Raw genomic sequence first — 24544 nt, 5'->3', positions numbered from 1 at the left:
GAGTGGCGAGTCGGGGAGGCTGACGGAGAGCAGGGGAAGCTAGCTCTAAGTTCAGACGACAGATTTTAGAAGCATGGAGAACTGCAGGGTATTCAGGAAACTTGAGAACTCTGTGCACTAGCAAGCTTTAGCGGCACTCGACTTCCTCGACCATCTGGCCGACGGCATCTGTGCCCTCCTGGTGAATCGCAGCTGGGAGGCGCCATGCCGGGGGGCCACCGGGGGCCCCACTTGGGAGTGGGCTGAGGGACATAAACACACAAGAAATAATTTAAGTACAAGAGAGAAGGGACTTGACTCAGGGACATGGAGAGTGAGGTAGGGACAGATCTCCCTACCCCGGCAGTTAGGACAGATGGATAAGCGTGTAGGGGCGGAGAGCAGGCCCAACAGGATGCGGGGCGTATGGGGAGAGTTCAGGAGGTGGCCGAGTCTATGGAGACACCAGGGCAGCGTCAGGGGAGAAGCCGGGAAGGCAGCTGGGGCCCTCCCCCCGCCCAGCCCAAAAGCTTGTGTGCTTCCCTTGGCAGGCAGGGGAGCCAGAGGCAGGTTCGTGAGCAGGCAAGTGAACAGGGCCTGAGGGGTGCTTGTAAGACATCCATCCGGCCCTGCTGTGTAGGCGGGACTGGAGTGGGTGCAAGCATAACAGGCCTTTCAGAGTTTTAGTCAAAGGGCACAGGGTGTGTTCCACAGAGGCAGGAAGGATGAAAATCAGACAAGGGTTGGAGCCATTAAGCAACTGTTAATAAGAAAACCGCAGGCCCAAAATGGCGTCACTTAGGCCAAGTCCCCAGACCAGGGGCTTAACACCTACTCTATCTGCTATTTCGACCTCTCCCAGAAATGCAGTCATAACCAGTCAGTCAGGAATTTTTTCAATCAGCCAGTGCCAAAGAGTCTGCCACAGGGATCTTCTCCATCCCCTGAAGAAAGATGAGGTCGTCCGCATGATAAGACCCCTTGCTTTTCCCCCTAAGGGAAGAAGGGCCTTGCCTGGAACAATCCTTTCCTTCTGCTAAAAATTTCTTGCCCCACCCTCCTATGAAAACCTTCCATTTTGAACAAATATTCAGAGCCCCCTCTACTTGCTAAATGGGATGCCGATGGATTCATCAATCATCTAACAAAACTAATTGGATCTTTACGATTTACTCAGTTGGATTTTTATTATTTAACAGAGTCAATGTCACACCACATTTTATACGAATGGCTCGGTGAGAAACGGTGAAGGAATTTATGTGAACAAATGGTCAGAAGGGCCATTCCAGAAAATGCAAACCAATCCAGGGAGACAGAAAGCACATCAGTGGTTGCTTGGAGAGGGCAGGTGAGAGGGAGGGCTTACGAAGGAACCCCGGGGCCCTTGTGGATTGATGGCCAGGTCACCCTCCGGCTTGTGCTGCTGGTTTCACAGGCACATTCCTATGTCAAACTTATCAAATAGGCCACTTTAAATATATGCGCCTCAGGCATGTCAAGTATACCTTCAAAAAAAAAAAAAAAAAAAAGACCCGTGTCTTAAGTTTGATGTTCACAAAAGACACCAGTAATTTTAAGAGGTTGTGAATCTCTCTGGGGAACAAAAGACTGGCAGCAAAAGGCAGGAGCCACCCCCCAGCTGGGTGGGGTGGGCTTGGGGGACATATCCTGTGGCTGCAGAACCCACAGGCTCCTCTACCCGGTAACAGGAAAGTGAAGGGGCAATTGTCATGAAGGGGAGAAGAGCACACTCTGGGGGACGAAGGACGTGCTTCCACTCCGAAACGCATATGCGGCTTGTGGCAGGCGGCCCTGCGCCTTCTCACGTTCACACCCTTGTGGGATTCCCTCTCCCTGAGCGTGGCCTGGACCTAATGACCTGCTTCCCTGATGAGGTTTCCAAGGACCATGATTTCTGTCTTGCCGGCACTTTCTCTCTCATCCGCTCACTTGCTCCGAGCAAGCCAGCTGCCAAGTCCTGAGGGAGCTATGGGAAAGCACACGTGGCAAAGCATCAAGAGAAGTCTTGGGCCAACAGTCTGTATGGGACCGAGTCCTGCCAACAAGCGCAGCAGTGAGCTGGGAAGTGGATTCTTCCACGGTTGGGCCTTTCGATGAGACTGCAGCCTCAGCTGACACTTTCATGGCGGCCTCGTTGGAGACCCCGGGACCGCTAAGCCAAGCCCAGACTCCTGAGCTACAGGAACTGAGATAACGTATGTTGTTTTTAGCTGCTAAATTCAAGGTAATTTGGCACACGACAGTAGATAAGGAATATGCAGCCACAGCTCTACGACAGGACCCTTTCACGTTTTTTTTTAATACAGAAAGACGCAAGGACAAGGATAAGAACATCAGGAGGCGTTGGCGTCAAATTCAGCAGTGCAGTCTGCTAGGGATGTGCTGATTTGGTTTGGGGCATACTGATGGCCAATATGCATACAAGCTGCCTTTGAATTTCAAGTCGACGTTGTTCTTCAGAAAGTTGTTTTGAACTGAAATGACACTCTGCCAAAGATGGCCTAACGAGGACCTATTTCCCTAACCACGGTTATGAGAGCGCATCTGAATTGTCTGGGGGAACTTATTAAAACATACCAAATTCCTGTGACCCATCCCTCAGAGAAATGACCCCCAAGATTAAGGAGTGCACTTGTCCTGATGAGTACTGGGTGATTAAAATAAAAACTTAAAAAAAAAAATGACCCAGGGAGCCTGGATGGTGCATGCAGTTGGGAAGACAGCTCTTGGCTACGGCTCCGGTCGTGATCTCAGGGTCATGAGATCGAGCCCTGCTCAGCTCCGTGCTCAGCACTGAGTCTACTTAACACTCCCACTCTCTCCCCTCTGCCCTTCTTCCCCACACATGCTCTCGCTCTTTCTCTCACTCTCAAATAAAGCTTTAAAAAAAAATGACCCCCAATATTACACTTAATAAAATAGAAACGGTCTTTCCAGTTCACAGAACAGAAACCTTGCGGAAGTATACCAGATGGCACAGCTGATGAAAGGACACCCTGACAGCATTTCACAGGACTTGGTTTATCACGGTGACAGTGAGAGCACGACCTGAAAGAGACTGGAGGGGCTGAGCTTCCAGAAAGAGCCGAAGTACTCTCTGAAGAAGGACGGGGCTTTAGCCTAAAGCCTGTGAACAGTGGGTCCCCTTGGGTAGCAAGGATTCTGGAGCCTGAAGCGAAGAAGGGGAGGGATCTTGGATGATGATCCCAGGAAAGTGAGTGACTAGCAAAGTCTTTGGGTGTTGCCTTCCGTAAGTAGATTAAATTTTGGACGTGGGCTAAGAATGCGAATACTTCAAGTCAAGGGTTGGCAGGCTTTTCTTCCCCTGTAAAGGGCCGGATAGCAAATATTTCTGGCTTTGCAGGGAATGTGGTTGCAACCACTCAATTCTCTTGTTGTGGCAGGAAAGCGGCCACGGACGATCTGTACGTGAATGGGCGGGGCGGGTTTTTGATAAAATTTTATTTACAAAAAATGCGGTGGGTGGCATCACCAGCTTGGGCTAAGTCAAGTCCTCCCGGGAATGTCCATAACCTCCGCTTAGTACCACTGGGAAAGAGCACACGAATGTCAACAGAGTCGTTTCAGGAGCATAGAAAGGCTCATGTTGATCCCATTACTTTCCCCAGCCTCACTTTTCACCACTAGAGTTATTCCTCGGGGGAAAGCACTGTCCACAGAAGTTTCCAGATAAAATGCAAGCCCCATCCCACCTAACTGACTCTCTGAGATGCAGAGATTTCTGTTTAGCACAAAAGCCATTTTATATAAGCTTCTGACAGACATGGAAACCCATGGGGGGTGTGGCTTATCTGTGAGTGAACAGGAGGGATGCCCGAAAGGACGCAGCCGGGGGAGGTGGGCAGACTCGAGCCTCCTACCCCGCGGTATCTCAGTTAGCTCTTAAGGGTGGCAGAGGGTCTCGAAACACAATTCATTTTAATTAACTCCAACAGAAACACAGCACACAAGGGGTGCCATAAAGGAAGTGAAGACCAGATGTCACTATTTCTAAAAGATGAGAATCGCTGCTTTGGATAATCCAAGTTGGTGTCCCTAAAACCAGATGTTGTGTCTGATAGAAAGCTCCAGATCTTCAATACTGATCAATGTGCTTTTCATCTGTGCTTTCTCTGTTTGCCGACCCTGGGCTGAGACGATCAGCCACGAGACCAAAAGGCAAAGGGAGTTCTGGACGCGGCAGCTACTGTTATGTAATCAAGCGCTAATCACATACTCACAAGATAGCTGATAAAAAAATGAACATTCATAAACAAGAAATTATGTCTATTTGGCTGACATAATAATAGGCTTTGGTAAATGAGCGATAAAACCGTGAACTGCTGTCTACGGCACATGTTCCGTGAAGACTGCAGGTGATTCGAAAATGAAATGATTGATCCATGGCGGAAAACCAACTGCAAAGAACTCTAAACCAGCCACCGCCGCCGCCGCCGCCAAAAATCCTCAGACACGTTACTGCGCGAACCTGGGCTGTGACCCGCTTGCGCCGTGGCCACCGTGAACCCTGGTTGAAGCCGCACCATGTGCAGTTACGGCAGCCGTCGGCCGGCGAGCTTGCCCGGCCCAGGCTGTGCGAGGGAAGAAGGTCTCTGCAACCAGACTCTCGAGAGCAGGGAGGCCCGGCCATCAGCGTCCACACAGCACGACCACACCACCGGCTACAGGTGACACCCGACCACAGACGGAGCCTCAGCGACGTACACGAAAAGATAAGGGGCCCTCCCAGCCGACCTAGAAATACAGTTCTAGCATGTGCAGGAAAGACCTCGAACTTAGTGGCCTTCCAAGCCTGGGTTAGGAAAGAGCGAGCCTACAGAATAACCACCCAGTAGCAGGGGCCAGAGGGGTACAGGCTGGAGGTGTGAGGGGGCTCGCCTTCCTGGGTCACACCAGGGCAACCACCCAGAACCCGGCCGTGGCCTGATCACAGCAGTGGACACATGGGCTTCCTGCTCGACTCTCACCTCAACCCACACACAGGCACGCCCCACACCATCCAGGGTGGTCCATGCGTGAGAGGGTGCACTCTTTGGATTTCTGGAAGGATCTACGGCCATCTCAAACCAAGAATCAGAAAAATTTGCGTTTGGGAGATGGGCAGAGAGGGGACTGGTGATTGGCAGAGGGGATGATCTTGCGGCCGCTTGGCTATCAGACTGAACGCTGAACCCCGGATGGACCGGTGCATGAAGGGTCATCCTTGGTCCATGTGCTTAGAGCCCAGATTAAATAACAGCAACCAGCAAGTCACTGGATTATATTAAAGAACACGACAAGGGACATCCGAGAGTTTCTCCCAAGCCCGCACTAACGTCCTCCTCACCCTCTCTTTGCCAAGAGGACACAACGCTTTCCCGCTTCCCCTCCCCCACTCTCCTTCAGCAAGATTTTAAACACAGGAACGAGGGGAGGTTCAGGCGGGCGGAGAGAGAATCCAAGGTCACTGTCCTTCAGACTAACCAGGACTCAGAGCCTCAGTGACTGGCGACTCTTGCAGAGGCCTCTCCACAGACAGACGGGGAAGAGTGAATCCCTGAAGCAATCCTCAGCCTTTTCCAAAGAAAAAGAGATTTCTAGATCTCCGGAGGATAAAAACCACTTCTTCAATTCCTTTCCAGTTGTCCCTTCTTACTCTTGGGCCTTCCTCTAAGTTAGTGCTTCTCAACTTCAACCTGAACTGGAACCATCTGGAAATCTTGTTGAAATGCAAACCGTGAGTCAGCAGATTTGGGTTGGGGCCTGAGACTCTGCATTTGTCACAAGCTTCCAGGTGAGGCCAAGTCGGCGGGGCCACAGATCACACTCGGAGCAGAGGATCTGGCCGCTCTTAGGCTACGCTCGGAAGCTGCGCCCCACAACGGCCCTACGTTCAGCACCACATTCGGACAAAGGCAGCTGCGGCACGAACGCCACCATCTCGGGCCCGGCCCCCGGGCAGCGCAGCGCGGGGTCGTCCACGCGGCCCCCAGCCTCGGATTCCCTGCAGGCCTCAACACGATGTGCACATTACCTGGCCAAAGCGGTTACAGAATGAAAACGGAAGAAAAAAAGAAACCTATGGCAAAGGTTTAACTCTCCGAGTCCTAAAACTGTAATTCTCCTGGGAAGTTACACCAAAAACGAGGGACGTGAAAGGATGAAGGTGTGCAAAGCAGAGTGGAACCGCCTTGACTCTTCCAGTGGGGAAGAAGCAAGTTGGGGGAGCAGGGGGGAGGGGGTCACTGCGTTCACCGCCGCATAGGTGGGAGAGGCATTTTCCTTCGGCAAAGATCTGCTCAGCCTCTCTGGAAACCTCCACGCCCCTCCCCCCCGGAAAGAAACTGAGAACTCTGGGGGGAGAGGGGGGAACACACCAGAGCCATATGGAATTCTCTATTTTTTCCCCTCACACCATCTGCTTTGGGATCTAAGTACAGAATGGCAACTGCGTTGATTTAAGAGCCAACAAAATCTCCAAGCAACTGGGAAGGCGCTCACATGGCTGGGCTGGTCCCCTCGCGGGGGCCGCGCTGTGTAAGGGCCGTGCGGCTGGCTCGGCCACACACTGTCCCCAGCGCGCGCGCCCCAGAGGCGTGTGTGTTCCGATGACTGTAGTCAATACGCACAGAAAGGTCGAACTTTGTGCGCGTAAAGGCCACTGCAGGATCTGGGAAGGTGATTCTAGAAAGCAGGTTTAATGCTTTTGTTTTCTCCCCCTCAACCAGAACCCGCTTGTTCAGGGAATTCTCACGTGAAGTATCACCGGCAGTGGGATACCCTCGGAGTTCGGCCTGTCTCCCCCCACCATCCCAGGATTCCACAAACTCTGAAAGCATGGGATTTGGGGTTTTTGTCTAGCTCGGTTGGGAACAACACCGGTTCCAAGCTGAGCTTACTTGGTGCCCAAACCTGAGCCGAACGCACAAGAGGCTGTTCACGGGCTCCGTTTCCCAGGCGTGGGCTCTCCACGGAGATGGAGGCAGCGGATTTGGGGGGCGCCCAGGCCTGGTGGGCGCTATTGGGAGGCACACGGGGTGTGTGTCCCACCTTACTTTTCAAAAACCCAAACTCTTCTGAATTCTGAAACAAATTAGGCCCCAAAAGTTTCGGGGGGTGGGAAATAAAGCCTCTGTTTTTCTTCTCAGCTGTCACCGCTCCTTAGAAGGCCCGCGTTCCGGGGTCCAGCTGCGGGGTCAGGAGCACGTGAGCTTCGCGGCGAGGCTCTCGAAGCACGTGCCCAACAGCTAGCAGCCGACAGGCTTTGCCCCTGAGAAGGCCCTGCGCTCTACTCTCCCCCACACAGTCCAGGAGAGACGCTTCGGGTTATTCTCCATCTCCAGCCAGCCTGGTGTCCTCCAATACACTTTTTAAGACAAACATCATTCTCTTTTAGCAGTTTCTGGTAACTTGGAGGCCTTCCTGTCCTGGTACCAAATACCTCCCTCCTCCCCGTTCCCCCGTGAACTGCGCACATCTAATCATGCTGGCGGGGGGGGAGTTTTTAAAAACAGCATGAGATACAGTTTACCTATAACATTCACCTGTGTGAAGCGTACGGTTCGATGGCTCTGCGTGAATTTACAGAGTTATGTAACCACAATGTCACCACAATGTCACCTTAAAACCTTCCCATCGCTCCACTGCCCACTCTCCCTGTCCTCCAGCCTCTGACACACAGAAATCCGTGTTCTGTCTCCGTGCATTTGCTAATTCTGGAAATGTAATATAAATGGAATCAGACAATAGCTGATTCTTATCTCTGGCTTCTTTTACTCAGCATAATGTTGCTGGGATTCATGCGTGCTGGAATATACCACGTCTACCAGCAATTTCTCAATCAAGATTCCAGAACCCTCTCCATTCCTTGAACGATCTATGAGAACAAATGTCTATGTCACTTCTTGCTCACTTTCTCTAACTGGCACTGCGCACACACGCGTGCACACGTGCGCGCAAACACACACGCAGCTGGTGCCTGATAGCCATATGTCAAAAGAAGAAATGGGTAATTCAGGATGTAGAAACCCGAAATTGGATTTCATGTTAATTAACCGGAAGCCACAATCTGGGTTTTACGAGAAAAAGTTTTCTTAAATTAATGATAGGTGTTAGACTGTGTAACTCAATGCGTGTCCTACACTGTACCCCAGGGTTGCTCTTTCTCGAGTTGTAGATTCCACACGATCATTTCTGACTGATTCCTGAAAAAGCTGGCAATGCAACTATGTGGGAGGAGTATCGCTAAGTAATCACGAGAAACCGTAGCAATACTTGAAGCCTGTTGTGTTTATCTGACCCACCACCTTCCCCTTCTATCCACATTCTAAATAACGTGAAGTCATCTGAGTTTTAGCTGACCGAGCCGGGTCATAAGATATATGTAGACTTTGGGAATGGGGAGGGTGGGCGTTCTCCCCGCTTCTGGGCCCCCACATCTCACTCCAACCTAGCACCTAGCAGTTCTGAGACCAGTGTTCCTTGTGAGCAAGGAAACTGGAAACCAGATCCAACGGACCTACCTGATGGGATCGAGTACACAGTTATCCGATCCTCATGTCATGGGCTTGGATTTTTCCTTCTCAAAGACAAAGATGTTCAGACAGAGCGCTGCAAAGCAGTGGGCTGGGAAGCCATTGGGGGCCACTCCCGGTCCTCTTGGAGCCAAAGCACCTTGAGCGCCCCAGACCCGTTCTTGGTGCCGTGGAGGAGGACACACGTGACACCCACCACCACCCCCTGTTATTGGTTCAGACATTGGAAATTTCGCAGTTAACCCAAAGCTTTATGTCATTGCACACTGCTCCCTTTGAGAAGAAGAGGTGAGGGCAAGGAAAGGGGAAGGAGGGAGAAGAAAGAGGCCAAAGATGGGGTGGAATGGAGAGGAGGAGAGAAAAACAAAAGATGATTAAAAAAAATCGTCAAGGGCCAATTCCACCCACGCCCCTGTGAACAAATTAATGCATCAAACAAAACATAAAATAGCACCACACTAAAAGAGCCATTACAGATAATATTAAAGATAACAGTTGACTTGCTATTAGAATTCAGCCCGAGGCTGTATTTACCTGGACTGCTCAAGGGGCTAGCCCTGTCCCCCAGGGTTGGCACGGGATGGTACTGGTGGTTCTTTGAGCCTGGGTACATCCAGTGGTACCTGCCAATTTCCATTTCAGCTCTGCTGTTCACTGCCAATTTCAGGTGGCAAAGAGTCAGTGTCTCTATCTCCAGCAAAGATTCTATATCAGCATTTATTCTTTTACCATATAGTTAAAGGAAACGAGGAGTTTAAAAAACGCACGACTGAAATGCAACCTTTCCGTACCAGCTGATCACCGAGGCAGGAGGAATCGAGAACGCTGGAGTCTCCTCCGTTCTTGACGTCGACAGAACTCATCCAAATCGCCTTTTCCTTCCTTATGGTCACCATGAAGTCCCCCCACCCCGCCCCTTAGAATGCTCACTTTGGGCAGACACTATTTACAGTGGAAATCTGGCTTCTCCCAAGACTGCTGTTCTTTCTGGTTATTTCCCTTTCAAACCAACGGAGCGCAGTAGTCACCGCAGCCACACAAGCAAGAGGGACTACAGGCTCCCCCTCCATGATGGTACCCAGCTCCAGTCTTGAAAACCTGGCCAGCGACCCCCTGGCCTGCTGAATCTTGGATAAAACTCCTGTCCTCCCAATGACATCTGCAATATTCTTTGTCAGCTCATTTTAAGCTCAGTACTTCAGAGAATTAGAACGTTCTGGATTAAGTCCTGTTCTAATTACCTCCTAGGGTTTTATAGAGAAAGGGCTCCTGGTCTTGGGCTCCAACCACTGCTTCCTCACACACATGGTAATGAGTGGCCTCTTGGGGACTCTGGTCCCTATCTGCTAATAGGACTCTCTTTCCCACATCCTAAGGGACTGGAGGGAAAGATACGCATCTACCAATGTGCCTGACTCAGAGAACGCTCCTGGTAACAGTGCGGTCACAATCTTAAAATCCCTAAGAGCTCAAAAGGTCACCTGTGGCCAACTTATGTCTCCGAATCACACAAAACCTCACAAGGGATTAGGCCCTGTGGGGGGTCACAAATATTTAAGGACAAAAAGTGATTCCTGGGGTGCCTGGGTGGTTCAGATGGTTAAGCATCTGCCTTCGGCTCAGGTCATGATCTCCGGGTCCCGGGATCAAGCCCCTGGCTCAGCGGGGAGTCTGCTTCTCCCTCTCCCTCTGCCTCTCCCCCTGCTCATGCTCTTTCTGTATCTCTCTGTCTCAAATGAATAAATAAAATCTGTGAAAAAAAAAAGTGGTTCTGACGTTGATGTGAGAGCAGTGATTCCATCAGATCAGGTTAGAATGCTCCACGTGGGCCCTGGGACCGCTGAGGGGGAGGCCTGAGCCAGCAGCCACGCTGCGGGGCCGTAGAGCAAACGCCTGACCCGGGGCGTGTGGAAGCTTACAAAGCCTTTAGGGAACCCCATCGGCACCGTGCACGGTCTCTGAAAACTCCTGAGCTTCTCTCCCACGGGCGAGTGGAGACTTTTCTAGGTGGTGTTTCAGAGAGAGCCTTTATGGCTTCGAGGGAAAGCAAAACCATCTCGTGTAAGACATGTAAAGACGTTTAAAGATGTTTAAAAGGGGGCGGGGGGAAGATGCCAGGGCAAGATCAGACCCGCGCAAGGACGCTACTCGCTGCTGCTTTGTCGTCAGTAGTGAGAGCGCAGCTCGCGTTTCTGGAGCGCTCGCGATGTGCTAGTCGCCACGCAGAACACGCTGCACCTGTTACCTCAGTAATCCAAGGTCATGATGTCTGCCACGCCCATCCTACCAAATCGGTGCGATGAGCCTTCTGTCTTTCCAGATGGAGAGAGCAAGGGCAAGGAGATGCCGGGATCATGCAGCCAGGGGAGGAGGAGCCGGGGTACGCGCCTGGGCCGTGTGACTGCAGAGGGCACGCCTCTGAACCCGCCAGACCCTCCCGGCGCGCCTGCGCGCCTGCTGCAAGTTTCTACCCTTCTGCTGAGCCCGACAGGGGTTTTTCTGAGGTCAGTGTGGAGGTGAGCCGCGCTTCTGTGCCGCCTCAAGAGAGGTCTCAGGTCCCGAGCTCCTGCTGTTATTTCGGGGTTCTGGAAAGGACTTAACTCTCAACTTTCCCTGGGTTTAGATTTTTGCTTCTCTGCTCAGGAGATGCACTCTCAGATGTGGGCTGTGCTATGGGTCTGAGAGCAAAGACACCCAGTGGGGCTGGTGGAAAGAACCAGAAGCAGGTTAAGTGGCTGTGAGCCCACACCAACCTCAGGCAAGAGCACTGCAAGGAGCGCGAGCGCTTTTGGTCTAGAAAAGTTTCATCGTCCTCTAAAACACATTCCTCTCTCCATGCCCAACGCACAGCAGCTGCCCAATAAATGTCTGCTAGAAGAATATGAGGTTGAAAGCACGGCAGCACCCTGGGACCCTGCGGACCAAGAAACCGACCTCCAGGTCCCCCACCACACTGACCTCACCCAAGCCAGGCCATGCAATTCCCTGCATCTCTGCACAGGATATGTCCATTCTCTGTTCTCATCTCCTCATGCATGGGGATGTCTCCAGACAGTCAGGCAATCAGGCACAGGCTACTAGGCAAGGACAATAAAAAACCATGGACTGCCCAAAGCTTATGTGTTTTCTGACAAAAACATGGCGGCCATGCCAGACATGCTTAGTTCAGCGTAAAAATACTCCTATTCCAGCAGATGTGGAGATGGGGTCAGCAAGTGGATGGCTGTTTTCCAATACTTCTGGGAAGGCCTTTTTACAACAGTAAATCTTTAGACATGAAAGAAAAGAAAATCATGTCTATTCTCGATTTTGGAGCCAAATCTTGGAGGCATTAAATATAAAACTAATTCTAAAAATTTCAAAGAGCACAGTATACATTGTATTTAAAAGGACAGGGTCCCAACATTTAGGAGGGAGTCACCAGATTGCAAGGAGAAGCCTCAGCTTGAATGGTCTATTAAAACACTGTCGATGCTGGGCAACTGGCAAGAAATGGGAAAATGTACACACACAGCCAGGAAGGCCCTGGCTTAGGCTCTACGAGGGAAGACTGCAAACGTTCCCCTGAGAGAGCGGGAGCCAGGGACGGGCAGGAGACCACCCTATATTCTGGAAGATGCACGAAAGTCTGTGACATCTGAGCTGCTATGTAGAGCTGGGGCTGAGGGGAACGGTGGTGGCTGATGGGGACGGTCACAACCGCGGGCGGTCACCACCAAAGGTGGGTATGAAACGAACAATGGGGAATTGAGGAAAGGAAAACAAAACAATGCCTTGTACCTTTCCCCCCCTTTTCTCCCCCATTTACTTAGATAGTATGATGTATTTCTGTGACCGGGCTGAGTAACTCAGTCAGGGGCAGACTGGTACATTTTCTGGCATCTACGAAATCATCACCAGAGCCAACTAAGTGACAAAGACTGAGCTTCCTTAGAAAGACCATACGCCCTAGGCAAGGTCTTTAGAAGCTGGATCTATCGTCCTTCATTTTTAGGTATTATTTAAGATATTAAAGGAAAGCTCTACCAGCACCACGATCAATAGCAGAGGTCAGCAAACGGCCCCGTTTTTGTCAAAAACGTTTCATCGGCACTTGGCCACACGTATCAGTTGATATACTATCCGTGGCTGTTTCATGCTACAACCGTAGATGTGAGTAGTTACAACAGAGACTGTGTGGCCTACAAAGCCTAAAATATTTACTCTCTGGCCCTTCGTGGGTGAAGCGTGCTGACCTTGGCCACCGAACGTGGCTGGTTAAGGCTTGAGTACGGGAGGAAGTCAACACAACTGAGCAGATCAGCCTCCAAAAGAGAAAGCTTATTTTCTCTTTTTACACGTGTCTGGAAGAGACAGGTCCCTGGGCCGGATGAGGAGGAAAGTTCTCCCCTCTGGCACTGTCGTCCTGCTATTTAATCTGCCACCGAGTTGGCAAAATTAAGGTTCAAACCAAGATCCTGCTCTACATAATGGTGCCTAAGACGAGCGAAGCGCCCCTGTACGCCTGTGACGTGTGCTGGGAGGCTAGAGGACGGGTGACGTGTCAAAGGAGAGTATTATTAAATGAACGAATGAATGAATAACCAGGTGCATTTGTGCAGCTGAGACTGGAGCCTCCCTTTCTTACAAGTGAGTGTGTGTCGCCTTGTTCCTCCATCCCACAGCCATCCCTATTCCTGGCCGGCCATCCCACAGGGCTGTACATTCGGTCCCAAGGAGAAAAAGGCAAGAGCGTGTCTCTGGAACAATCCAATTCATCACCGAGCCCCAGTGAGGGGAAATTTACTTTGTGGGGACACTCACTGGCTATTTCACACGTTCTTGGGTACATCGAGGCTCCCAAGTCACGTCATTAAGATGATTTACTCTAAATCAACTTGTAGTTTGAAGTCACAGAAAAACGCCATTTGTAAAGTGACAATCTGATCTTGAGGTTTCCACCCAATTTCAAGGAAGGCAAGTCTAAATTTCCAGAAATGGGTCAGAATTCTTTGTCTAATGAAATAGCAAGGCCAAGTCTTGAAAAATGTGCTAAAGGAAACATTATAAAAGCAGGAGATGTGCCAGATGGCTCATTGAGATCTTCTCCACCCTTAAATTTTCTAAAATAAAATAAAATAAAATAAGGTAAAAGCAAGCTGTATCATACCTACCACATACGTCCAGCACCATCTGGCCCACCATGCGTTTCTCTACAGCCTATCCCGACACCCTCTCTTCAAATGTCCTCCCTGGCAGACTCTTAGAGGGAAAAACTGCATCTAAAACTTTCTCCATACCATATTCACGTAACCAAGTTAGAAATTGTCAATAAAAATCTCAAAATCAAATCATTTCTACATCACCAGGAAGAGCATAACATGTTAAATGTGTCCCTCAGGGGTTTTAGCTCACAGGCCACAAATTCTAGAAGACTTTTCTTCCTAAAAAAATAAGACGGGGCCCAAAGTGCACGCATTTGAATTAAAACAAACAAAACCAAACCTAAACACACAAGACATTACATGTGATCAAAAAAACTTAAATGCATGTGTTAATTTTTTACCCAAGTCAACGATCTGAATTCATTTCTTATGTTGCTTATGTCCTAAAATTTATTTCCAATCACACATTGTTTCCAATTCACTACATTTTTCTTCCTATGTGGTTTGATGCCTGGAACTCTCCAAATTATTTCAGCAGTAATTCCAGGCACTTAACTAGCTCGACTATAATTGTTTCAGTAGATTCCAATTTCCTACATGTAATAAAAACAATTTGCATCACAGATTTTTTTTCATACAATACAGCAATTGATTCAATTGTTTTTCTACCCCTTGACGGAGCACTCCCCGTACTTCCAGACGCACTGGTTTTCACAAATGAATTGCCATCAAGTAATACTCCACGGAAATAAATAGAAGCCTAGCTCTCCATCTCTTTATTAGTGAGGCCCATGGTCTAGTTCCTTTGATTCAGTCTCATTCCTTCCTTCCATTTACTCCATTTCAGTGCGTCTGTTTACTCAATCCTTACACTTTGATTCAATTTAGTGCTTCCAATGTAAAAACCGTTATTTGTAATAACCTGGCATTTCTTACATCATCTGAGAAGACCAGCTTGCTTTCCTTAAAAATTTCTGCATATCTACTGAATATTTCTGGGGAATTCTGACCACGTAGTGGTGTTCTGTAGCAAAAGCCATGAGGCAGTTTCGAACACACATACATATATTTTTTAGGATTTGGATTATTTTTGTTTAAAATAGGAGCAAAGCCCTCCTGAAGCAATAGCTCTGTTGTCCTGCTGAAGGAAGTGAGACCACCTAAAAAAGTTGAGGTCAATTTATAAAGCTAAGTTTAATTTCTATTCTTAATAATAATCCAAATAATTCTGCAATGTAGTAATTACCCACAGCTAGAATTCCCATTGGACAATAATACCCCAAATTAAGAGGCAGGTATAGCCCCTAGCACCAACTACTAAAAACAAATGGGAAAGGAGGAACAGAGGGGAAAAAAATAGATGTGCATGAAAAACTCTGTGGGAAGTGACAAAATGTATAGGATTTAATTTCAGGAATTAAATCCCTTGCTGTGAAAAGGCTTAAAAGAAAAGCACACACACAAAAAAGATCCACCAGCTCCAGAATTATATAATGCATACCCCAATTATGTGAAAATTTTAAATGTACATTTCAAGGAAATCAACATTTATCTTATAAATTTCCAATGAAATGGGAAGGAATACTGGAGTGACAAGCAGGCAGAAACATTAGTGCCTGTCACTTCATGCCTCTGTGTGTGTGTGTGTGTGTGTGTGTGCGCGCACGGCACGCGTGTGTGCCTAGAATGACAATGGACGAGCAAACTGGGAAATGACAATGATGATACTTGTGTGGGTTTTGACTTGGGTGAAGCTGCCATGTGAACTTATTCGTCTAAATGAAGATTAGCAGATAAGCCATCCTCCAAATGGGCACTGGTGGCGGGTCCCATAGGGACCACAACCCCGGTGGCGGCAGCCGACACACGCCCTGGCCGTGCTTACTCACGCCTGAAGTCTACATGTGACAATAGCTTGTGTTCACCTGGCATTTTTGAATTACCTCACAGCTGGTGTTTATCAATTTTGGCAAATTTTGCGGTTCCTCCAGAAATCACCTCTTGCTTCTCATTTTGTCTCTAAAACCAGAGCTAATGAACGAGGTTTCACCTACAGACGGTCAACAGATGTAGTACAGCCTGTGGGTTCGGTGTTAAGTAGTCTTTAATTGATGTAGAATGATAGCAGCCCATAAGACTAAACGAGGACGAGACACACAGTCGTGCAGTGATGATTTGGTATTGGTTTTATGCCCCTCGCTTGCTTTAGGAGAGGGAAAAAAAATAAAGGTATGTTTTTGCAGAGACCAAGACGGTTTTATGAATGGTTTATCAATGGTTAATTTGGTTTATTAATATGGCAAATACCACATTAATAAAAAAGTGGGCACTACGTGAAATCATCTATTTTAGGAAAACGCTGCTGTGAACTGTGAGAGGCGCCCTCCCAACAGCGCTATTACATGATTACTCCCCGCAAACTTCATCTCTAATCACCGCGGAAATCAATCTATACTTTTATCTCTGTTTCTCAGCTTCATAAATACTCACCGGAGCTTCTCTTATTGCTATTCGTTCATTCATATAAATTAAAAATATGTACATACAAGAAAAGGCAAGCTTTCTGTTTCGTTGTGGCGGGTGGAGGTAGGTTTCATGCAGGGATTGAATTCAACTGCCAATTTTAAAATAAAAATACTTAATGCCACCGAAACATACACTTCAAAATGGCTAAAATGGTAAATTTCGTGTTATGCAGATTTTATCAGACTTTGAAATTTAATTAATTGAAGAAATGAAATCGTGCTGCTTATTAAATTCCGTATAAAAACAAGCGGCTTGTAGCCCAGCCTGCCGGTAGGCTCGAATACAGGAAATTGCCATGTCTGTAGGTGTAAAATGGTTGACAATTTCAGACAGTTCAACCAACATCTTCGTAAGTAAAACAGAGTTGTGCTCCCACCCTGGAAAATCACTATTGTTTAGTGACTGTCAGTCGATCCCAGGGCCGTGGGAAATAACCTTGGCATGAAGGCTGGTGACACTAGAGCCACTGCAGGTGTAGAGGATGTCCCTGTGCCTCTAGGACAGTCTGTAACTTCGGGCGAGGGAGACAGGTGAGCGGCGTCTCTCCTGCATGGTAATTTCACAGTGGCTGAACGGATTCTATGTGCTAGGGCACTTGGGATCAGTTTTTATCTAGGAAGAGACAGATGAATTTCGGCTTCTATTTTCTTTCTGCAAAACATGCATTTCTCTAAAAAGGCCATTCCCTATGTCCACATTGTAATAAGACTCCCCTTTAGGGACAGGACCTTTACCAATTTTCCTCCTCCAAATCTCCAAGTCATAAACGGCAGGGGACCCTCCACCCCGCTCCATCAGCACCAGGTGACAGAGCTGACATCCCCGCTCTGAAGCTCCCACTGTAAATGGTTATTACAAGTCACAGTCAGGGCCTGATACATGGAAAGAACTATCAAATTCAATAAGAAAACTAGAAAACATCCCAAATCACTGCGGCATTAGCGGAACCAAAGCAATAGTTTGCGGCCCCTCCAGTTCCTCCCCAGCATCAGCAGAAAATAACGCATTCCATGCCCCTGGGGTATAACATGCAGAACGGGAGACCTAAGTTACGACTCATTATATTAATGAAAAAAAAAAAAAAAGACCGTTTCCCCAATTCGGCTACCCAAGGTGACCAACTGCAGACATCCTGAGAAATCCCACATTCGGTAGGAAGATTTGGAACAGGAATGGGCTGAAGAAAGGCTGCTCTATTAATTTAACATCAGCCTACAGGCAAAAACCACCCTGAAAGCAAGACCCTGCCAGAGGGATTGTTTCAGAGCTATTTTACAAGAGACACAAAACCAGGCTACCCCTTTGAAAGCACCCCCAGTGAAAGCTTGAAACAGGCTATTGTCAGAGGGCTGGGTACCTTTTCTCTCTTGGCTTTGTTCAGTATTTTCCTCGGCTGCAGTTTCCATGGCTGGCTTCATACCATCCACCAAAAATGCTTTTCCCCGCTCCCCCAACACACACTTTTCCCCTCCTCTTCCTTTTCCTTTGGACTCTCCTCCGTCTCTTATTTACACCGCGTGATTGAGAGGTTCTGTTCTTCACTACAGTAGATTACAGCCCCTTCCAAGATGCAAAAGGCTCGTCAGCGTCAGTTTCCCTCTGCCTACTGGTCCAAAAAGACAGCTGCCAAGGAGCCGGCGGCCACACGTCAGCGAGGATCCCAGTTAGAACACAGCCATCCTGCGCCCCGTCCCACTGCGGCTCCCGGGGGACAGCCGCGCCCCCGCCCGCTGCCCGGCCGCTCGCTCGCCCGCGCCGCTCGCTCCCGGCCAAATGCACCCACTGAATGCTAATCAGCTCTCCCAGGGAAGAACAGACTTGTGACATCAGAGGACGGGATGTGGAGGAGAAGGGAGAGAGAGCCCCCTCCCACCACGTGACTCAGCTGGTCGGGATGTCTGTTCTCTCTGCAGAATGCTGGGCTTCCACCCCTGCAAACTCCTTCCTTCCCCGGCGGACCGTTTTATGGGGCTTCACGGTCTGACTGAAGTTCATTTACCCGACCCTGGCAGAAGAGAGTCAGAGGACCAGCCCGCGGTCTCTGTTTTATTCGCTTTCTTTAGGATTTGTCTCTCACGCTAGCTGAAACCTACATATATAATTATATATTAGATATGCATCATAAGATATATATTAGGGAAGAAAAAATACCTAAGAGGGAAGAAAACCCACAACATGGATTTAACAAGCTGTATGCAGTTTGGCATCAGAATTATAACCCATACACTGTCTACAACTAACATATGTGACAGAAAGAGAAAGTTGAGCTTGAGCCCAATTCATAAAAAGGTATCCCTCCGTATTTAAAAGTAAGCATAACATGCTACAAGTATATCTAGCTGACATTTTGGTGACTTCTTGGAATGAAAATGAAAATAGAACGGTTTTTCTTACTGGGCATGACTGTATCTACATAGAGCTTTATTCATGAGCTCTCCCTCAAAGTCAAAAGGGTGTTTTCAAGAGCAGTCTACATGTTCGGCGTAAAGGCTATTATTATTTTTTTTAAGATTTTATTTATTCGACAGAGATAGAGACAGCCAGCGAGAGAGGGAACACAAGCAGGGGGAGTGGGAGAGGAAGAAGCAGGCTCCTAGCGGAGGAGCCTGATGTGGGGCTCGATCCCATAACGCCGGGATCACGCCCTGAGCCGAAGGCAGACGCTTAACCGCTGTGCCACCCAGGCGCCCCGGCGTAAAGGCTATTATTGTACCAAAAATGACGAACTGCCGCTTTCACGAGCCTTCTCGCACACCCAGATACTATGGGACCACAGGTCTCAGCCCATCCAAGCATAGAAAAGCCTTTTTCTTGGTCATGAGCCATACGTTTCCAAGCATCACTGGTTTCTGTACTATGATTTAAGCATTCGGTTGACTCACTTACTTTCACTGTCTCTATTAAAGGTATTTATAGAAACTCAAGTCAACTACAGGGATGAACCCCGAAAACCACAGGGTGAAGGGTTCTCTGACCGATCACAGCTTGCCAGCTGGCTGGGTTGAGCACCCACCTTAGAAGCGAACATAAAGACAAGTTAGAGACCACCCTCTCCTAAAAAATCTCTTCCAAGGTTTGACGCTTTGTTGCTCAACACTTCCAAAAAAAAAAAAAAATGTGCAAGATCCCGAATCAAAATCCTCTAACAACCTGATCTTTTAATGACTTAGTTTGAGATAATCCCGCAAACCGTCTACATTCAATACCTCTGGCCTCTGGTAAGCTAGAAAAGATTTTGAAAACCCGTTTAGCCTGTTCCAACATTTTCTTCTGATTTTACTTCTCATTTTTCACTTGAGCCATCCTCCTCGAAGTCCACACCCACAATCAACTATTCCTTTAAATGACGGCCCAGCCAATTTTGTTGTCTCACGGCAGCCTCCAACTTCAGACCGTCAGAATGAGATTCATCTGTGATCTAACTACGTTCGTGGGAAAACCGGATGATGTGCCCAAACGGGGTGGTCTTACGCATTTTTGCAAAGACTGCTTAAGTGCATTCAAACCAAAAGATGGCAATTGTTACTTTGTGACGGGCTTCTTCTCCCTCAGCAGTTTAAGGGAGAATGAAATCCAAAACAAAATTCAATTCGGCACCAAAGGGGACAATCGTGACAGCTGTGCTATTGGTTTTGTTTAAAAAGCATCTAACAAAACCATTCAATTATACACATGGCAGAATAAAATACTTTTTTGGCTATTACTTAAGAATATTATCATTAGGGGCGCCTGGGTGGCTCAGCGGTTGAGCGTCTGCCTTCGGCTCAGGGCGTGATCCCGGCGTTATGGGATCGAGCCCCACATCAGGCTCCTCCGCTAGGAGCCTGCTTCTTCCTCTCCCACTCCCCCTGCTTGTGTTCCCTCTCTCACTGGCTGTCTCTCTCTGTCAAATAGATAAATAAAATCTTTAAAAAAAAAAGAATATTATCGTTAGATGTTGTTGAAGGGGGAAGGCAGAGTACAGAAGGGGGTCTACATTAAATATGGAAGACATTTTCAAATTAAGGAGAACTCTGAAGTCTGGGTCTGTATCACAGTCTTAGAAATCAAAGCTATTGGACAAATCACAAATTCTCCGGATGATACCCTGATCTACGTTCACCTTGAAGAACTATATGCAAATGAACAAGTCACCATTTCTGCCTTGTTCACAACTTCACCATGTTCTTTTCGTTAGGCTGATAGCGCGGGACAATTCTAAAAGTTACCTTCACTAACGGCCTCAAAAATCTCACTGACGCTTATGAAAAACCATCTGAGTTGGACAAAGCATGATAGAAAAATTGTGACTAGCAAGAAGGAAGAGTATACATTTGTAACATTCTGGGGCATGCGTCCATTTTTGGCCAGAACAATCAGCTATGTGTAATGAGTAGGATGGGAGATGGCTCGTAAAGCTGAATAATATTCTTTGAGACCCCTGAGTTAAGTCAGTCTGACTGAAGGGAAGAATACTTCTGAAAGCCAAAACAGGAGTCACAAACACTGACACAAAATGGATGTATTAGATCGAACCATACAAGCTGCTAACATTGACTAAGAACAGCAATTTCACAGTAGGTTCAATATTTGCGAGTCGTCTGCAGAATTCGAGCCAGTTCCACACGCATGCATGGAATCACCTTCCAAGTGCTGACATCTCCAAGAAGCACAAGACTTCACAAGAGAGTCACCCACAGACTGCAGGGCCCGAGAACCCTCCGAAACCAGCGCGATCCTACCGGCTGCAAGCACGCTAGTGTCACAACAAAGAAGATGAGAGGAGGGAAGAGAATTTGGGGAAAGCTTCGCAGAGCTGGGCTGGCTACTGCAGTGTGCTTGGGAACTGCTGGGTAGGAGAGGGTAGGGAAGGGTGGAGAAGGGAAGGCAAGAGTAGGAAAGGACCCAGCAGAGCAGGGTGGATAACAGAGAAGCGTAGAGAAGGGAAAGGCAGGACAGGGAAAGGGGAGAGTGTCCCCAGAAACACCAGAGAGCACACAAACAGGAAAACGGTGCTGTCAGTGTGCTGCGGAGGTGATTTTCCCGACAGAGGGTTCAGAGCACAGGGGGTGTGTGTGTTGGGGGTGGAGAGTGGGGGAGGGAAATGAAGGCTGGTGACCGGGGCCGTAGGCCGGTATTCACGTAGGTTGAACACCTTGCTGATCCCGGAGGCAGCCTGGCGCTGGGGGGGAGGGGGCGGGGGGGGGCGCACAAGAACGAATCTGATCTGTACTTTACAAGGGTCATCGTCTTTCATCATCTTGGTCGTGTGAATGACAGAGTGGCACAGGGTGAGGCCAGAGGCTGGCAAACAAGCCACCATGAGGGCCAAGCTTTGGCCCCGGGGGCGTGGGGGGGACGGACCCCGGTGACCGCGCACTGGATACATGCGGGTGGGAAAGGAGGAGGATGCGAAGGGCAGTCTGGGGTTTCCGGCGCGGGTGGGTGGGGACGTGGTCCCGGTCCCCGGCACACAGCAGGTCCTCCACAAGTACATTTTAAATGAGCAGTGAACAGATGACCGGGGAGAGACACAGACTAAAAACACACAGATTAGAGAATTTAGGGAACACAGTCTCTTAAATATAAAGGGAAAGGGAAACCGTGAAAGGGAGGGTCAAAGAGGCTAAGGAGGGAAAACGAGAAAAGCAGGGGAACGAGACTGAAGTGGAAGGAGAGAAGTAGAAGAGGGTCCACGAAGGGCATAGACTGTCAGATGTCGTCAAATACTGTAGAAAGAGCAAAGAGGATGAGGACCGCCGATCAGAAAGTTATCTATTTACCACCAAACAGTCACTGGAACTTCCAGAAGAATCTGGGTCGAGTGATGGCACAGGAGGAGCAAGACACCTGGGGCTTCTCCACCGTCATTCCTCTCAGAATAGGACGCTCCGGGGGCCCGGGGGACACTGTCATCTCATACCTGGGGCTCAGGCCTGCGCCTGCCATCTTGGTCCAGTTTCCAAACTTGTCGAGAGAATTTTCATTTTTCTTCTCCGATCTATTCCATGACTATCTTCCCAGGTTTATTTTGTTACGAACAGCTCTGGCCGGCAGGTTCACGGCGCGCGCACATGTGTGCGTGCAGGGTCCGCACACCAGCAGCAACTCTCCCACACCAACGGGACGTCCTACAACTCAACTCAGTTCTGACACTCTCTACCCAGGGGCCATCGGATCCCACAGGTTAAGGGCTCAGGCCCTTGAGACTGCCGTTCCCCACCCCCCAGTTGTGCCCCCCCCCAAATTCAGATGCCAGTTCCAAATCTGGTTGTCGCCTGCGCTTCCCACTGACCAGCTATAGATCAGAGGCTCCAACGACCCCCTTCCTTCTCGGATTCAATTGCTAGACCAGCTTCTAGAACTTAGAGGAACATTTTACATACTAGATTATGGGTTTATTATAAACGATACGAAAGGATACAAATCAGAAGCTAAATGAAGAGATGCTTCCAAGCTCCCTTCCAGCACGGGACTGTCCCCAAATCTCCATGTGCTCACTGACCGCTGTCCTTTCGGGGTTTTATGGAGGCTTCATTACCGAGGCATAATTGATTGAATCATTGGCCAGAGGTGGAGATGGGGGAGGGATGGGACTGGGACTGAAAGTTCCATCACTCTAATCGCAGAGTCGGCTCTACCAGTAGCCAGTCCGCATCGTTAGCTTCCAGAAGTCGGTCACCTCATTAACATAGAAAAAGACACCTGTGTGGCTCTCCCTTACCGGAAATTCCAAGGGCTTCAGGAGCTCTGTGCCAGAAGTCAGGACTGAATATTTCTTATAATAAATCACAATTTCACCAGCTCCTAGTAAATTTGCCTTACATATCTCATATGCCTGTGATCCAAAATATTGATGGGAGCGTTGAACATGACAAGACCACGGTGAGAGACTCTCGTGTCGGCCGCTATGGGCATCATCCTCGTCAGCCGACTGGTTCGTTCGTTTGTTCACTTGTTCATTCATTCGCTCATTCAACCAAGGTTCATTAAGCACCTACCACATGCCAGAAACTGAGTCCCTATTCTATGTTACATGGCTGTGATTGTCCAGTCAACCGGGAATTCATCGAGAACGGCATGAACACATGAGAATGCACAATAATCTACTTACATAGCCTCATCAAGGTCACCAGGCTATCAATCAAGTCTGTCAAATGCCTACTCTTTCTGACGTGGAAAACGGGGGCAAAAGAAAAAATTAAATTTCCCTACTGCCTACAGCCCACTGACAAGTCCTTAACACAGGCAGAGTGACCTTCCTCTGGGAGCTCAGCTGCCTCGATGTTGACACTTTGCTGAGGGCAAAAGGCGATCTTAGCCTGAACCCCCAGGATCCTGTGAGTCTACTTTAACATATAGAAATTCCTTTGGAAACTTCCTTGATCTCTATCCCCCAAGACATGCGTTAGCAATCATCCTCCAAGGATACGGCCCACCGACACACATGTGAAGGCTCTCATGACTGAGTTTTTATACTAAACAGTAATAAATGACCTTTCCCTAACAATAGCCAGCCCTGTCAAGGTCCTGGAAACCTTGTTTCCAAAATGCCTTGGAGACTTACGCTCTCCCTGACCCCCTCCCAACTTGAGAGTATATAATCAGTCACCTGTCACAACCCCAGTGCAGCTCTTTCTGCCCACGGGTCCTGTCCCTGTGCTTTAATAAAACCACCTTATTGCACCAAAAATGGTCAAGAATTCTCTCTGGACTGTTCTCTCCTGGACCCCAACATTTCTACATCACTTCTGCTTCCCTGAAATTAGATTATAGGTTTCTTATGGCCTCAGAATGACTCCTCGGAGGGGAGTCATTTAATCACCAGGAGGTATGTTTCCATATTTATTCAAACTACTAATTCCTCTGAAATTTGCACATTTCAACCAATAGTTTTTCCCCCCCAAAGTCCGGCCTCTTAGAGACTGAGCCACAGCTTCCTAGTGGCCCCGCAGCTCCAGGGAACAGAGCCTCCTCCTTCTCCTTCCCACTTACCTCTCTTCCCATTCTTGTCACTTCTTTTCTTTTCCTTCCTTCCTTTCTTTCTTTCTTTCTTTCTTTCTTTCTTTCTTTCTTTCTTTCGTAAGATTTATTTGAGAGCGAGCAAGCACAGGGTAGAGGGGCAGAGGGTGAGGGAGAGAGAGAATCTCAAGCAGACTCCCCACTGAGCATGGAGCCTGACGTGGGGCTCAACTCACGACCCTGAGATCATGACCTGAGCCGAAACCAAGAGTCAGGCACTTATCCAGCTGCGCCCCCCAGGGGCCGCACCGACAGTTTTCTTTACAGATCATCTCTCTTCTCCTGGTGGATGGATGCTCCCTCCTTTGTAATGAGCCAGCACGCCTGCCCCCCCCCCCC

At 48.6% G+C, this 24544-nt stretch overlaps 1 protein-coding gene across 4 annotated transcripts in view; it reads right to left on the bottom strand.

The window, feature by feature from the left end:
• The window catches only part of GPM6B (glycoprotein M6B), a 199001-nt gene that overhangs the window by 57103 nt on the left and 117354 nt on the right, over positions 1 to 24544 (bottom strand). Inside the window, exon 1 of one of the 4 annotated variants that reach the window (XM_040634396.1) lies at positions 17562 to 17901. The exons of 1 other annotated variant lie outside the window; for it this stretch is intronic. In XM_040634396.1, coding sequence (XP_040490330.1) covers positions 17562 to 17622 — 61 coding nt within the window. In that variant the 5' untranslated portion in view covers positions 17623 to 17901. Of the gene's footprint in view, positions 1 to 17561; positions 17902 to 24544 lie in introns of those variants that run through there. 2 more of the 4 variants (XM_008696378.2, XM_040634407.1) reach the window with 2 other exon arrangements.

The sequence above is a fragment of the Ursus maritimus genome, assembly GCF_017311325.1.
Source record: "Ursus maritimus isolate PB19 chromosome X unlocalized genomic scaffold, ASM1731132v1 scaffold_X1, whole genome shotgun sequence".
NCBI classification, from domain to species: domain Eukaryota; kingdom Metazoa; phylum Chordata; class Mammalia; order Carnivora; family Ursidae; genus Ursus; species Ursus maritimus.
This window is presented reverse-complemented; position numbering and strand designations above follow the sequence as displayed.